At 39.0% G+C, this 16656-nt stretch overlaps 1 protein-coding gene across 1 annotated transcript in view; it reads right to left on the bottom strand.

Annotated features, from left to right (window-relative positions):
• The window catches only part of DNER (delta/notch like EGF repeat containing), a 1500171-nt gene that overhangs the window by 467914 nt on the left and 1015601 nt on the right, over positions 1–16656 (bottom strand). The window contains exon 8 of the mRNA XM_044070411.1: positions 4701–4925. Coding sequence (XP_043926346.1) covers positions 4701–4925 — 225 coding nt within the window. The remainder of the gene's footprint in view (positions 1–4700; positions 4926–16656) is intronic.

Genomic DNA, 16656 nt, shown 5'->3' with positions numbered 1-16656 from the left:
CCACAGTAATTTTAACCATCCATTGTACAGACAGGGGCACTTAGAACCCATGACTGAAGAAACCCATAAAACGCCACTGCTGCGGCTAGGAAACTGATGAAAAATTCCAAAAAGCTTTAATGCACAAGAAATAATAAACAAGATAAGTGCTTTCATCAACAATTATACATGAACTTCCTCAGATAAAACATTACATTTCCAACTGTCTTTTACATTCAAAATTTCCCTCCCCAATTAAAACATCAGTGATGTCATTTCCTCTACCTAAGGTTAAATGATTTTTTTCTATATATATTAAATTTTCAAATTTTCAAATAAAAAGCTTTAAAATTCAAAAAATGCAAACATTAATAGTATGTTTGATAAAAAAAAAACTGAAGTTACACATATCCAACTCTAATAAAAGCTTCTTAGATTTCCAACAATAATATCCAGCCTTCACATAATGGCAATTACAATTTCTTTCACCGGAATGATTACTCAAGGATCAGAGGCAGTGACACCTATCTGGCTAATGCCTTCAGTTTCAGCAGGCTACTGACAGACAGGTAATCATTAATTCCTGGCCAACTATGGCATCCAGTAGAATTTGCCACATCAGTTCCTAACTTACTCCAGAAATTCTGGGCATACTTTATTGTTAGAAGTTGTAAAAAGTGTCTTGCTCCTCTTGGCGTGCTGACTTTTAATGTTGTTCTTAGACAGACAGCACTCCAGTTAAGTAGCTCCTAATCTCTTAAGCGTTGCACCCCCTCCAGCCCACAGTAAAAGTTAACTGGAACCATGGATTAGCACTTTCCAACTGTTTCTGTAGCCAATTTGATTGAAATGGGCATTTTTTTGACAATGTATCGATTGTCACTTTTTCAGTGACAAACCACCTTCTGCTTACACAATTTACAACTTTGTGTGTGAGACATGTATTTATATAATGTTATTACAAGGAAAGCTCTTGTATGAAACCACTGCAAGTAATGAGGTTGCCTGCACCACACAACACAATGCAGACCAAATGTATAGACCTACATATGCTGTGGCTTGTTGAAGTAACCTACTTAAACTACAGAGGCCTTCTTAATGTAGCTCAAGAAACAGCTACCCTCTGCAACCTTGCAAATACACATCACAGGCAGAACTCACCATGAAGAATACTTTTATGAGGTAGATAGATTCGGTCCAAAAGCATGTAACGCAAAGCACTATATAAACTAATATCCTCATCACAGGTGACTCTGCAGTGAGAAATGTCAATGCATCACTCTTCAGGCTGTGCAATGAGAGGGTCACAGTCAGTTGCCTATCAGATGCCAGGATTCACCAAATCATACGGGCAGTTAAGTCCATGCAACACAGGTGCAAACATGACGCAGTCATTGTACATGTGGATGCAAATGACTTGAGGCTTACCTCCTTGGACTATGTGAAGAGATGTATGAAGGAGCTCTCAAAGTATGTCGCTGATGTAGGTATGAACTCAGCCATGTGCATTATTCTATCATCACCAGGAATGAGGCCACAAAATTGCTTAGATTCTAGTGTCATTATAAGGGGGTACAATATATATATCAGCCTAGGAAGAGATAGCACACAGTCAAAACTGATTTTCCAGGCTTGGCCTGCATTCCCCCTGAGGCTCCTGTATATTGGCTAAAACCTTGTCCTCCTCCATTGTGTCTCTTTTAGGCCAAGTCATTCTTCAAAAACTTCCAACATAACTAAAGAGAATCAGGATAACACTAAGGCATTGCTGCTCAATGCTAAGAGCCTTAACAAACAGAACACAGGAAGTAAGAGATGGCTCTACATCCTCCAAAAAAATGTTAGTAGTGGAGTGCGACAGGGTTCAGTTCTTGGGGTACTTCACTTTGGTTCATAGGTGTATACTAGGCTGATGACCACTAGGGCCCTAATAAGCCTAGCCATGCACGACAAATGTGACCCACAAATTTGATTTATATAGGTGTGCTTTACTGGCAGCCTCTGTCCATCAGAATCCTAGGTGCCAGATCAGATGTGAATTTCCAATTACCCATTCATTGGTCCAAGTTGTGCTTAAATAGGAATAGGGATGAATTTTGCTTAACATGGATAGGGAGCCTGTTCCAGAGAATGGGAATTTCCTGACAAACATATCTGTCTCTCTTACATGTCCCATTTGTGTTTTAATCTAATAGTTCTGATGCTATTTATTTTGCAGATGTGCAAAAGTTAAAATACATATCTGTTTAATGTGGCCACCAAGAGCAAGGGAAATGATTATTCTGTTATTATAGGCTCACAGATATGTACCAGGTTAGCTGCACTTGCAGGTCATTTTAAGCCTAGCCAATTTCTTTTCAAAGGTGAGAACCAGACCCTGTACCTCAAGTCTGTGAGGTAAACACCTTAACCATTATGCCAGCCCCAATCTTCATTTACTTTTTGGTAGTCAAGGCTAGTGTTAAGGGATTGTGACTATGCAAGTTTGCAGATGTTTGCAAACTTGGTGCCATCAAAATCTGCACAGTGGATATCATGATGCCATGGGACAGTCTGTCTCAAACAAGCAGTTGATTCCAAAACCATGGACTGAAACTAAATGCTAAGAAATGTACAAGTTTATCTTTCAGCAAGCATGACTCACGTTGTAGCTATTAAATTGACAACTCCCCCCGAAAACTGATCTCATAATTAGAGATCTGGGAACCCATGTTGACCCCCCCCCAAAAAAAAAACTGATCTCATAATTAGAGATCTGGGAACCTATGTTGACCCCCCTGAAAACTGATCTCATAGTTAGATATCTGGGTACCTATGTTGACCCCCCTGAAAACTGATCTTATAGTTAGAGATCTGGGAACCTATGCTGACCCCCCTGAAAACTGATCTTATAGTTAGAGATCTGGGAACCTATGTTGACTCCCCCTGAAAACTGATCTCATAGTTAGAGATCTGGGAACCTATGTTGAACCCCTGAAAACTGATCTCATAATTAGATATCTGGGAACCTATGTTGACCATGAACTGTCCCTTGATCAGTGCATATCCAGTATTGTAAAGAAGTCCTCTTTTACCATACAGCTTATATAAAAGTATGTGGCATCCAGATCCAGAGGTGTAACTATTCCTCTGTACTCATACACAGCAGTGAAAGAGTTTATCATAGAAGTCAAGAATTGACTGTCTCATCTAGACAGCATGTGACAATACAGTAACACAATTTTGCTATCAAATTTGATGTGCCTGCAGTTTTATAGAGCAAACCATATGTCTTTCTTTACCCTACAACCTCCTTTTATGTCTATACACAAACCCATTAATACTGTTTGAATATTCAAATGGTTCCTTTTTCTTCTGCCTACAATATAATATTTAGTTGTCCCTTTATATCTGACACTTCCTAATGCATCTGTAAGCAGATCAATGTTTATATTGCAAGAAAAGACCCTATTGTGAATGGCAGGTATTCACCTTAATGCACATTTCCACACTTTTAGTGAGTTAACAGCTACAACAAGCCCCACAGCACAAAACTGTCACCAGTTGAGTATTTTGTGAATCTCTCTTTCATTATTTGTAATGTGCTGCCTTAGCCTACATGATGGTGACACACAGTATTGCTCAGTGATGGGGGCAACATGTGGGCTGCACTGTTAATTGCATAGTCCTGGAACGAAGCAGAAAAGTTCACTGCCTCCTTGAGTACCTTAGTATGCAGATCATTATAAGTAACTTTTGTAACATTGTTTTTTAGTGATCAGACTGAGAAATGTGGACCTGTGCTCCATGAGATGAATATTCATTAGCATTTTATATAAGAGCTAGGAGTAGAACCATCAGACCATCTGAGAGCAACATCAATGACAACGATAACCTGCCAAAGACAACTATTTTTGGCATGATGTTCTCATTAATTCCATTTTAAGGTAGCTGTTTGCTGAAGGTCACAGTCACAAAACTGCACCCAGTTGAAAATCTAACTTTGCATCACTGAAAGCAGCAAAAGTTGGAGCACTCTGCTTTTGACTTATGTGTTCTTTCAAAAAATCAATGCTATCTTCCTTTTGTATGTCTAGTTTGTTTTGCATGCGTATTTCAGTCAAGGAGAACATCACTCCACTATCTGGCCAGTCTCTTGAGTAAAACACATCGATTTTTGCATATTATGTCTTCTCATGGAATTAACTGCCTTGACAAGTATTAGATAAAGTACATTCACTGCTTTCTATTTCAGAATTACATCGTATGGAGTTTTTCATATCGCATCTTATCTAAACGAGATTATACTGGGTTAGGTACTGCAAAATAGTGAGCACTTTCTTCTTTTCTCATCTAATTGCATATTTGTTGTGCCTATTAAGATTGCTTTTAACATTCAGAATATCCAGAAAAATGAAGTTACACACATTTTTGAATAAACTAATTATTTTAAGATTGCTTTCCTAGCCTGGACAGTTCTGATTACTATTATTTCTTGTCTTTCATTAAAGTCCAAGTAATGTGACTAAACTTAACAAAATGTGCAAGTAGCTATATACTAGTTCTTAAAGGAAAAACAGTCAAGAGATGCTAAGAATTACAGCATACAAAATTATGGAAACTCTACACAACAAGCAAGCAAGCATTGCAAATTATGTAGCTTACAGACCTTTCTGTTTCATACTCCTAACAATTAAAAAAAAAAAAACACACGTTATTTGTATTTATCCAGGAACACATACCTGGAACACAAAAACATTTGTAGCTGGTTCCCATACTTCGGCAGATACCATGTGCACAAGGATTCAACGCACAAAAGTCAACAATCTGAGCGCAGTTTGCTCCAGTGTAACCAGGACTACAGCTGCAGGAGTATGACAGTCCATCTGCATAGCAAGTCCCATTGTTTTGACAAGGGGAAGATGCACAGGGGTCTATCTTCTGTTCACACTGAGCGCCAAGGAAGCCTGCAGATAAAGAAGAAACAAACATTAAAATAAAACACACTTTAGGACGCATTTGCAGTATAAACTTTCCATCTGAGTAAGTTGATTTTGCTTTTATGTTGCCGGGCTCCTTGTACTGCAGGAAAGGCTTCTGACAGAAACTAATTTGTGTCCATTTCTGGCAGCTTATAAGGCACTGCACAGGCTATACGTATGACCATTAGACAACAAATCTACTCTTTCAATTAATATTTTTGACTTACTATTTGACTTCTGTGACTGATTTATATCAAAAGAGGTTCTTAACCATCTGCTGTGTGTTTTGTGGTTAAAGCGTTTAAATGAAAGCAATAAATACTTTCTAAGGAGTAACATACAATCATTGTTGTTTTGAATAATGGGAGACATGCTTATATGTTTGCATACATTTTATGAGTATCCAGCCTCACCAAAAGATGCTCATAGAAAAAAAAAAGGATAAACACTCTGTAGTAAAGTGGTGAGTGCCGTCTTTGCTTCTGATTACTCATTATTTCGAAACACATTAAAGCATTGTGTCAAATTCAGAAACAACATCCATCACAGCAAAACATTACACAAATTATAACAGTTCTTTTATTAATACATTGCTAACACTATCAGGGCTGATTGTTTTTTATTCTCAGAAATTAGAACAAAGTGATTCATCCACTCTTATTTTAGTCCAACTAAACCTGAATTGCATATTGATACAACTTTTATATTTGAATGGAAAAGTAAATTACAGGTTTGCATTTCTGTAGTACAAGGTTTAACAATAAAAATAATCTATTAAAGTTGACATTTATGTTGTACAAGGTTTAGCAAATAACTAAAACAATTTTCAAAACATAAAACATGAAACAGAGACGACAGGAACATAATACTAAATATTACCAGAAACTGGAACTACTGAAGACATAGAAATAAAAAAGACCTTAGCTCTTTCTTGTAATTATAAAGAACCAAATGCAAAGTGAAGTTTAAAATAACTATTATAAAGCATGCATATGCACTGATAGGTCATCACCATCTTTAGAGGTAAGACTTAAGTATAATTTACATAGAGAGACCTGCTATGGCACAAAGTTGATGTTCACTATGAATGGTTTATGCTGCAAGGTGTGCAAGGTGCATATACCTCAGCATACTGATCCATGACAATGAGGCATACCACCCTGTAGGAGTGGAGGGAGGGCTAAATTTTAAAGGCATCTTTACAAAGGAGCCAATGCATGCACCCATGCAATCCGCTAGTTCTGCTGAGCAGTTGGGTGCCTTGGAACATCAAAGATGTACTGTGAGGACTGCACTGCAAGCAGCCTTCAAAATGTTCACAATAAAGACCAGGCCCCCCCATCCCACCCCCCATACTTAACTGAGCACCAGTACCAGTAAATTGCTATGGTAAATACATGTCTAATGTTACAAAACCCCACTTTCATAGACCCTAATCCTAACAGTTGCTTAAAAGGTACATTAACCACAATCCATTTTGTCCACTGGCCTGTTGCAACCACATGCAAATTACTACAATGCAAAAAAATATATGTTACATATGCATATCAGGATGTAATCATAGATCATACTACATAAACAGTCCCCATGCAGTAGTAGTAGGACTACCTCTGGTCAAGAAGGGGTAGCAATCCTCACTAAACCACTGCCACCATCAGCCCATTTCCATTGTGGCCAACATGAGAAGTATAGGACAGGAATAGGCCATAATTCATTACCATGTCAGCCATACTCAGAGACTGCCCAGTGAATAAAGTGAGGCGTCCTGTGCAAGTAACTGGTCAATCTGGTCAGTCCTCAGACAGCATCAGTTGTCCAGCAATCCTGTGACATTCAACAGCAGATTGTGAGGGGGTGAGGTGCTCTGTAATGCTAGTTTGGGACAGTGGAATTCATCTCCATTAGGAAGTTATTTGATTATTTTATTACAAGGGAACAAATGTATGCAGCAAGTAATAATTTTAGAACATGGAATGAAATATATGCAGCATGTATAATTTTGTGTGTGTTTTATGTGCATGTATGTGTGTGTGTTTGTGTTACTCTAGATGTCAGAGATCATAATTATTAACTGCTATGATTTAGTTATAGGTTCGGTGAGAATTTGACATTTGCCAATGTATCACTTAGGAGTAGGTAGTTTGTATTAAAGAAATTTCTAAAGGTACCTTGGGTGTAAGAGCTCTCTGGTTTCAATTTTATTTCAAAGGAGACTGCTTTATGGACAAATCTAACAAGTGCTGAAGACACAAGAGATGATACACGATGCTCCCATATTAGTAATGTCAAGATCCAGGATGATATTCCCCCTAGTGGGGAGTCTGACTGATTATTCCAGAGCATTTGTATTGACAACGTCCAGGAATCCCTGAGCTTGTTCACTAGTGGTGCTGCAGGTTTCCCACTCTATAGTTGGATAATTTAGATCACCTAGGGAAAATGGTATTGTGTTTAATATTGAGTCATTCTAGCTCCTGTAGACAGGCATTGTGGCTTTCTTGTAAATAGAGGGAGTTCTATAGCTAGTTAATATAGGGTATGGGACCATTCTAATGCTTGTTGTTTTAATAATTGCTCCTGGACCTTTACAATCTGTGAATCTAGTGAAAATGCAGTTCTTTGTTCCTATTATCTTAACTGTTTCTGAGCACATTTTAAATGTAATACTTTGTTCTTGTTGTTTGTTTTATTCATTCATTAAGAGCTTAGTTAGTTAAACAGTATAATAAATTCAGATTCAAAGCTGATGTTGAAAATGGGCATTGCTGGACGTCAAATGAAAATAAATATGTTCATAGGTAAATATTAGCCTAGCTGCCATTGGGTATTATTTTGAGCCTAATGAATTTCCCTCAAAGTGAGAATCAAACTCTGTACTTTGTGTTTATGAGGTATACAACCTCAACATATAGACAGACATACACAGTTATAAGAAAAATTAGAGGTAGTTGCTTCAGTAGTCCCTTTGAAATGTTATATTAATATGCCATTGTTGCTATGAAGCCATGCTGTCTTGTATCATCAATTTCACTAGCTGACAACCAAACAGTATTTCATAATTTATTTTATTTTTGCTATATTATATGCTTTTGTCAGTTTTCCAGCATCTGGGTTTACATAAGCTGTTAGTTTTCTGCTTCCTGATGATTGTCAGTTGTTTGAAGTGTAATCCTATCAGCATTTCTCGAGTTATCATGTACAATCCCATCTTCTCATGAACTGTTAACAAAAGCAGTCGAAGAATTTGCTAGTCCTATACATTATACCTTAAAACTTCTAAGGTGAGTCCTTCAGTCTTAAGACTTTGTTGAGAAACACTTTTTTGTGAGAATGGTCTTCTCTAACCCTACTGTACATGGATAACTCTAGTAATTACTGTTTTGCTTGCTGTATACATTCCCCCAACATCTCGGGGTATACTATACACAAATTTAAATTCAACATTTCGATTTTCATTGCTACTCGCAGCCCACCTCGACATGCATTTGCCAAGCCTTGGGACTCTTTCCATTAGATTGTTAAATTTTCTTAAGCTTGGGTATTTGCTGTTTGGATTTTTGCAATGTTTCATTCTACATAGTATGGCTTAGTTTTCTTCCTAGTGTGTTTCTTATAATTACCTCTCCCAAAAGTATATATTTTTATCAGTTGCTTACGTGTCTATATTAACAATAAGAATTCGCTCCATGATCACAACCTACAAAGTAATAAAGAAAACAAAAATCAGTATTAAATGATTACGGGACATATGCTCAGCTACTGGATGGAGATAACAGCTAATTCATAAAACATTCATCAAGAAGATACAGTTTGCTGTTTATTTGGCAAAATGCATACACTAGTCATTTTACAGCTCCGTATACTTACATGACTAATAATCTTTTAAAATTAATTGTAGCTGCAAGTCATCAACGTATTTATTAAATCAACTCTTTAATGCTTTTACATCATCGCATAGTGACTAAAGAAATAAAGTGTATGCAGTTTGAATTGTTTTAAGGACTGACAAAATGGAATAGGTGATGTAGACAGCAATATTGACTTAATTTTGCTGGGAGTAGCAATTTCCCTGGTTTGAAGCATGTAATTAATCAGACTAAATGGAAGGAATGTTTACAGGAAACTTAGTAAAACTGTCGGTAAATAGATACATCACCAAGTTCTGGTTTCCAGAGTCTGGTTTTTATAAGAACATGTTTCTATGCCTATAGTTATTTGTCCTTTCCCTATAGGGTATTGGAATTAAATAGTACCGCCCTTCTGTTGTCAGATGATATCAACTAGAACACAGGCTTAAGGACCCTAACTCCTTGCTGCTATGCCCACAGATGGCTGTAACACTTGCAGATCATTATAAGGAGCAAAGCTAATCAAATAATGTATTATTGTGGTAGAGATAAATGTGTGCCTCTACTGTTTTAGTTCAGTTAAAGCCCCATTTGTTACTATGACAGCAATAATTAATTAGCCCTTGACAATTTTCAAGTATGTTCACGAAATGCATTTCTATTACTTTCAATCTAATGACTTAATTGCTTATTCATTTTATATAAACAAAGTAGAGTCTAATGGGTATATTTTTTCAAAAACATCTGCTTCTTGACAACACGGGTCAATGATTTTTTGCACACTAGTACTGTATGCACTAGTTTGTATTTCTATTCTTAACTTATTCTTTCTGAATATAGTCAGGGAAAGTCATCACACATGAGGAAACATGCAAATGCTAAAACAGAATAAATCATTGTCGTGTGCCTCAGCTCTGTGGAGAAGATGTATAAAACCCTGACTGTGACCAAGATGGACAAAGGTAGATCTGTGATTCAGAAGAGATGTGGGTGAGTTAGGAAAGGCACGACTTCTGGCAATGCACATGACTGGGGGGCCGGAGTTGTTGGCTTTTAGCCTATGGGATTTGTCACTCCAGGGCTAAGCTGGGAGGACATAATGCCTGTTGCAACCTATAGACTGCGGGAGGTGTGGATATTATTTTATTTATTTATTTATTTATTTAAATTTGTTGACCGGGAGTGTCCGACTGGACGTGGGTCCATTTTCAGCGGAGGCCCGGGGAGAAAAGCTCCACAGTAAAATAAACAGACAGTAGTTACATTGGATTACATAGCGATTAACAATTTAACATAGAAATTACTTACAACATATTTACAGATGAAGAACATAGTACATCAGTAGACAACTAGAATCTTTATCTGTGAAGTACATAACAAGCATTAACAAATGTAACAATGAGAAGTTCCCGCTGTATAATAAGTACTAGGCTTATGAGCATCTGAGCTTGCTATCATCAAGGTAGTTAGTGGAGGTGAAAGATATAACCACATAAGCAAGTGATGGCAGCCCTTGTGAGACTTATGTATGGCAGCATGCATCTCCCTGCATAGGTGAACACCTTCAGTGCTGTTGAACTTTATTTCACCACCAGGAGATGAGTTAGAGGCCTTCACCTTATTCTCCAGTTGACATAGCCTGACAAAAGTGTGATGGTACCTTTTAATTCATTTGGTCTGAGTGAGAGTTAAAATCCACTCTGAAACTGAAGCAACCCTGTTTGGAGTAAAACCAGTGGCAGACTCTCAGGCCACAGGGAAGATTGTCACTCTTTGCCAAAATTAAAGTAGATTTTAAAAATAATGTTTTATGGGAGAGTAGCTAAAACAGACTGAACAGAATAAAGGAGGGTGTATAAATTATATAAGATAAGGCATCGCATTCAGGAATGCAGCACCCACCCCCCCTTACAGGGAACACTGCAATATCAACACTCCATAAACATAGTGTGGGAGTAGAACTCACAGCCTTCTGAACCAAGGGCAAGTATGCTACCTGCTGTGCTATCAACACTGATTTTAAAATTTATAGCACAAACCCTGATGATAGCCATTTTCTAAAATAAACAGTTACATACTCAAAGAAGATTTAGCATGAGCAGCAGTAAACTTCTCTTCCCTTGAAATCCAACATGCCTTGAAAATACACAGAAACTCAATAGTCCTGGAAAATGCACAGAAACTCAACAATGTTTGAAAATGCATTGAAACTCAACATTCTTTGAAAATACACTGAAACTCAACAGTCCTTGAAATGCATTTGCTGATGACAGTTTGGTAGGTGGTGTAGAGGATTCAGGCTATAGGGTCCTATATTCGAGGTACAGGGTTTGAGCCTGAATAAGTTAACAAACCCATCATTCCTAACAGGGGCATTTCACTCGCACATACACACATCGTCCAGAATGGCAATGCTCTGCAACAGTACCTTTGTTTCATGTTCGAATGGCAACAAGCAATCCTGGATGCTCATCTCTCTTAAAAGTCTGGAATGGCAACAGATCCATGCTCATGTAATCATACTTCAAATTTAAATATACATGCACTGTATTAAAGACACATTCACAGGCACTATTAAGGATGTACTCTCCATGCGTCCATAAAGAAGGAATGTAAATTTTGTGGCAGCCCCCCAACTTGTGGGCCCCCCAAACCAGGGGGCCCTAGGCAACTGCCTAGGTCTGGCTCTAACTCTATTGTAGGCACTTCCAGGAGAAAAAAAATTCTCCGTTTTATTGCCCATCTTATAGGTTCATAGGTAGGTACTAGGCTATCTGCCCTAGGGCATTTATAAACCTAGCCAGAATGTGTTGGCTTTTGCCTCCCTTTTAGATTAGATTTCTGAGCCTTTGTCCAGCAGGGCCATAGAAGTGATCCCAGGAGTAAATTTATGATTTCCCATCCACTCATCAAGATTTCTCTTGAAGAGGGTCACTGAGGGGCTCTGCCTAACATGGATTGGGATTCTATTCCAGAGCGAGAGAAGCCTCTGGGATATGAATCTATCCCTCCAGCATGTCCTATTTATTGTTGCGCTGAGGTTTAAATCCCTGTAATTCTAACGGATATGATTTTCTTGAGGTGGAGCATGTCCATTAATTCTGGGTTAGACATGGCCTTGTACGTCAGGCAGAGATTGCCTCTGAGTAGGCGGTAAGCAACTGAGTAGAGCTGGAGTTTCTTTAGTCAAGCTGTATAGGGCATCTGTTTGAGGCCCACGATCCTCTTGGTGAGGTACTTTTGAGGTCTCTCCATCTGTTGCAGGTGTCGGGTAAGGTACATCCCAAATGGGGCATTGTACTCAATTATGGGCCTGATGAGCAATGAGTAGAGGGGCACAATGACCTCTCTTGATCTAGATGTGAACCCTTTCATGATTAGATGGGCTATATAGAAGGTTTTTCTAACCACTTTGGCAATGTGATTATAAAAGGGTTACCAGATCCCTAATTACATCTTCCATACTTAGTGGATTACCACCTATGTGGTAGTTTTTGGGCACTTTGTTTTTCCCAAAGGGGATGACAATGCACTTTTTGGCATTTAGCTTGAGGCCATGGTTCTGACACCAGGTATCCATCTCCATAAGACCCTTCTGGAGGATGCTTGTGTAAGCCGGAGAGTCCATTATGGCTCCCAGTTTGCAATCATCTGCGAACTTGGTCAGCCACAGTCCTCCCATGCTTGCCTGTACCTCAGAGAAGTATATACCGAACAAGAGGGGTCCCAGGACTGAGCCCTGTGGGATGCCACTTGCAACCGGTTTGGAGTCGGACATGGCACCCACAACTCTGACCATGTGAGTTCTATCCCTGAGCCAGTTTGCAACCCATCTCGTGACATAGGGGCTGATATTCAAGCTGGTAAGCTTATTTATAATGCCAGAGTGGGGTATTGTGTCGAAGGCCTTTGCAAGGTCCAGGTAGGCTGTGTGGACTACTTTTCCCTCATTTATGGCCTTGGTAACTGTTTCAAAGAAGTCAACTTGGTTTAAGAGGCAAGATCTGCCTTTAACGAAGCTGAATTGGGTAGGGTCCAGTGTCTGGAGGTTCCCAATGTCTTTGTTTATGAGATCCATGATGATGCACTCCATAGCCTTGCAGACCAGGCTAGTCAGGCTTATAGGGCGATAGTTCCCGGGATCCGTTATGGCGCCACCTTTGTGGAGTGGGATAACTGTTGCTGTACGCCATTCTTTTGGTACATATCCTGGTAGTAAGGCTGAGTTTGAACAGTGAATTTATGTAAAGGTTCAGTTCTTTTTGGAGCTCATGTAAGATGCAGCCCAGGACACCATCCGATCCCATTGATGCTGTGTTTTTTGCTTTGGAGAGGGCTGCTTTCACCTGTGTGTCTGTGATGTCTGGGGGACTACATTCTTCTGGGATAGACGCTGGCCCTTTTGGGGGGGAAGGGGGGGTAAAGTGTTAGAAAAATATATATTAATGTGTGTATGCTTAATGCTAATTAATAATCAAAAGAATTAACATGTTTTTCATTCTATTTTATATGCACTGTGTTATATATAAATTGAGTTTCATATGAGACTGAAAAAGATGCCTTTTGACAACTGCAGTATGCTTTCTGAAACTTGCAAGATACCCTCTGACCTGGTAATTGCTAGCACAGCAATATTCATGTTTATGCCTTTTGGAAATGTACTTGAGAAGCAGGTGTTTATCTGCTAGGTCAGGAACGAATGAATGAACAATGCTATATTCTGTAAATGTAATGATTTTAAACAATCAGCACTGTTCGAAGCATGAGAACATGTACAGCTGCAGAAGCTTAGAGATAAAGTAGACAAAGGATTATTAGAGAAATGAACTGTTAGCATTGTGCTTGAATTAGCCATAGTACCTTGAATGGTAACATAACATGTATCTAACTGGTAGTAATCAAGGCCATGTTGTTTTCCTCAGGAAGTTTCTCACAAAAATTGATAAATCAGCAGAAATTCATGGGAATGATGGTCAACAGATGATGATGAAAAAGCTGGTAATCTGTTATGTCAGCTTGGTAGGCCATGTCTAGTTAGAGAATGTATAAAAATGACAGTATTTCCTGTTTCTAGTTAGATAAACTCTGTAATAGCACGTTTTTGTCTCCTTGCTGCAAGATTAAAGTGCCTTAACCTGAACCTACCATGTTTTGATCATTTTTAAAGTATATTTTTCCTTTGACAGTTTGGTCCTTCGGACCGGAAAGTACCTCTCGCTCTAGGCCTAGGTCAGAATTGGGCCCGGTGGCATGCATCCGTACAGAGAAGAGGCCAAATTGGCTCTTCTGTTTTGAAAGACCTCCGACTGAATTGTCGTTCGAAAGAGGCCAGCCACGGTTTCTGATCTGGGATTGGAGGACGAGTCAACGATCCGGTGGATCAACTCACGGAGGGTCAGGTAAGGAGGAATTACCTTATTTCTGTTTTAAGATCAGGGACTAATTGCAGAACTGTTTTTGTCAGGAAGATTTGCATGTGCAGATCAGGGACAAAAAAGGGGTTACTGTTTTGTCATAGATCAGGGAAACAGAATAAGTAGGCAGTCATTCTAGATAAACTGTGAGAAGGTGTAGAACCGTGGTACCACGTGATAAGAAGGGTTACGTAACAATTTACAGCTCAGCTAAGGCAACAATGGGAAATCAGTGCATGAAAAGTTCCTGAGACCCTCCCCTAACTGAAGACACGAAATATATGCAATTACAGCATGCCGACAATGTTAAGTATTATACAAAATGGGTTGATAAGTATAAATTCGATGGTAATTTAGATAAACTTGCACTTATTAAACTTGTCAGGCAACTTAAAACAGATGCAAAAGGTCAATTAAAAAAGCAACGACGATTAGGAGTCCCTCAGGCACATAAGTGGCTTGAGGAAGCAAATCGCAGGGAACAAAAGATTAAAAATTCAAAAACAATGTTCTTAGACAAAAAAGATAATAACTTGGTAATAGCAACGGCCCCTCCTTCACCCCCTCCACTTCCCTTACCAGAATATGAAGCGAGTGGACAAGCTGATCCACCTCCGATATACCCAACTGTTTCTACAGCAGCAAAACCATTTGTCAGAGATCCTATCGAGACAAGGTCTCGAACACGCAACTTGAGAGGGGAGATTGAATTATATGAAATAAATAGGAAATCACAAGCTATGAGTGAGGAAGAAATATGTCCACTCATAGAAGTACCAAATCCTCAGGCAGGACAGGCAGGACAGGATCCGACTCTTTTAGTTTATAGACCATGGACACCGGAAGATATCCGGAAAGCCACGGAGGGAATTCCCCATCCGAAAGTGAATTTTCGAAAATTTTTAGATGACTTACAGGGTATGAGATTAAGTTACCATTTGAATGGAGAGGAAGTAGAAAAAGTAGTTAGACAAATTGTAGGTCCAGACTGGCACATGATCAGTGGCAACTGGAATCCTCGTGACGCCCAGCTTAGACCACTCCCACATACTAATGCAGAATTGGATGGCAGAGTGAAAGGTCTGACAGACCAGATCTCTGAAAAATGGAAGCCTAGGGCTGATTGGACTTGCATTAATCAGTGTATTCAACAAGAAGGTGAAACAGTTGATAGATATTATGCTAGATTATTAGGGTGTTTTAATAACCACTGCGGAATGCAAATACCAGAAAACCAGACACAAGATTCCCCATATGAGCAACAGCTAAAGAATGCATTCTTGAAAGGTAGTATAACTCCCATTAGCAGCTTTATTATGGAGCACATGGTAGACCATCGTACGAGTAGATTGCAGCCATTACTTGAATATGCAAGACATGCAGAGAGACATTTTAATAGTAAAAAGAAAAAGAAAACTCAAGTATTTTCAGCAGAAGATGGGTCAGAAGTATTTGTAGTACAAACTGGGAGAAAGGGTAAGAAAAATACCCAGGGAAACAAACAATCTGACAAACGATCAGAAGATTTTGAAGAAAGAAAGAAAAGAGGTGAATGTTTTAAATGCGGGAAAAAAGGACATTTAGCAAGGGATTGCAGGCTAAATAAAAAGGTGACTACAGAAAATAAGGAGGATGAGGAATGACTATATGATAGTCAGGAATCACTGAATGAAAACAAACAGGAAAAGACAAGTGCAAATGTGATAGCAAGGGTAGAGGATGTGACAGAAGGGGTAGAGGATGTACATGAATTTGTAGACGTTGAAGAAAATGAAATTTTAGACTTAGCCTTATTGAGCCTAGAGCTTTACTTAGCAGATACAAAACTGGAAGTGACGCTCCTAGTAGAGGGGAGGGAAGTCAAATTTTTGTGTGACTCAGGGGCTTCACGGACCCTGATACATCCTTCCAAATTACCGGAAGATTCAGAATCACCAGATTATATACTGGTGAAAGCAGCTAATGGAGAGCTGTATCGGGAGCCACTCTCCCATGACATAGCAATAACAGACCCCGTTTCAGGAATGACCCAGAAAAGCAAAATTGTGGTTTCTGCAAAATGCCCAGTAAATCTTTTGTGTAGAGACTTGATGCAGATATTTGGCATAGCCGTAGTTCCAACCATGCAGGGTATGGAGGCACAGCGACAAATGGATACTTTTGTAGTGCGACCGGAGGGTGAGACATATTATTGGTACAGCCAGGACTTGGTTACGACTGGTCCAGGGGCAGTAACGGAAGAACTGATGAACGTAGCCATCAGTAAATTCCCCTCCCTCGACATTGACAAACAGCATTTGTTGCATTGTACTCTATATTACTGTAATAGACCAGGACCTGATAAAGAATATGAGCAGGAATTGTTTCAAAACCATGCAAACAGACTAGTGTTACGAAGCTTGTACTGGGACACAGAGGAAAACAGTGTAGTAAGCTATTCATTGCCCCAGGAAT

This window comes from Protopterus annectens, chromosome 4.part1, assembly GCF_019279795.1.
Source record: "Protopterus annectens isolate FY-2018-M chromosome 4.part1, PAN1.0, whole genome shotgun sequence".
Lineage (NCBI taxonomy): Eukaryota > Metazoa > Chordata > Ceratodontiformes > Protopteridae > Protopterus > Protopterus annectens.
Note: the sequence above shows the minus strand (reverse complement) of the source record. Positions and strands in the feature narration are given on the sequence as shown.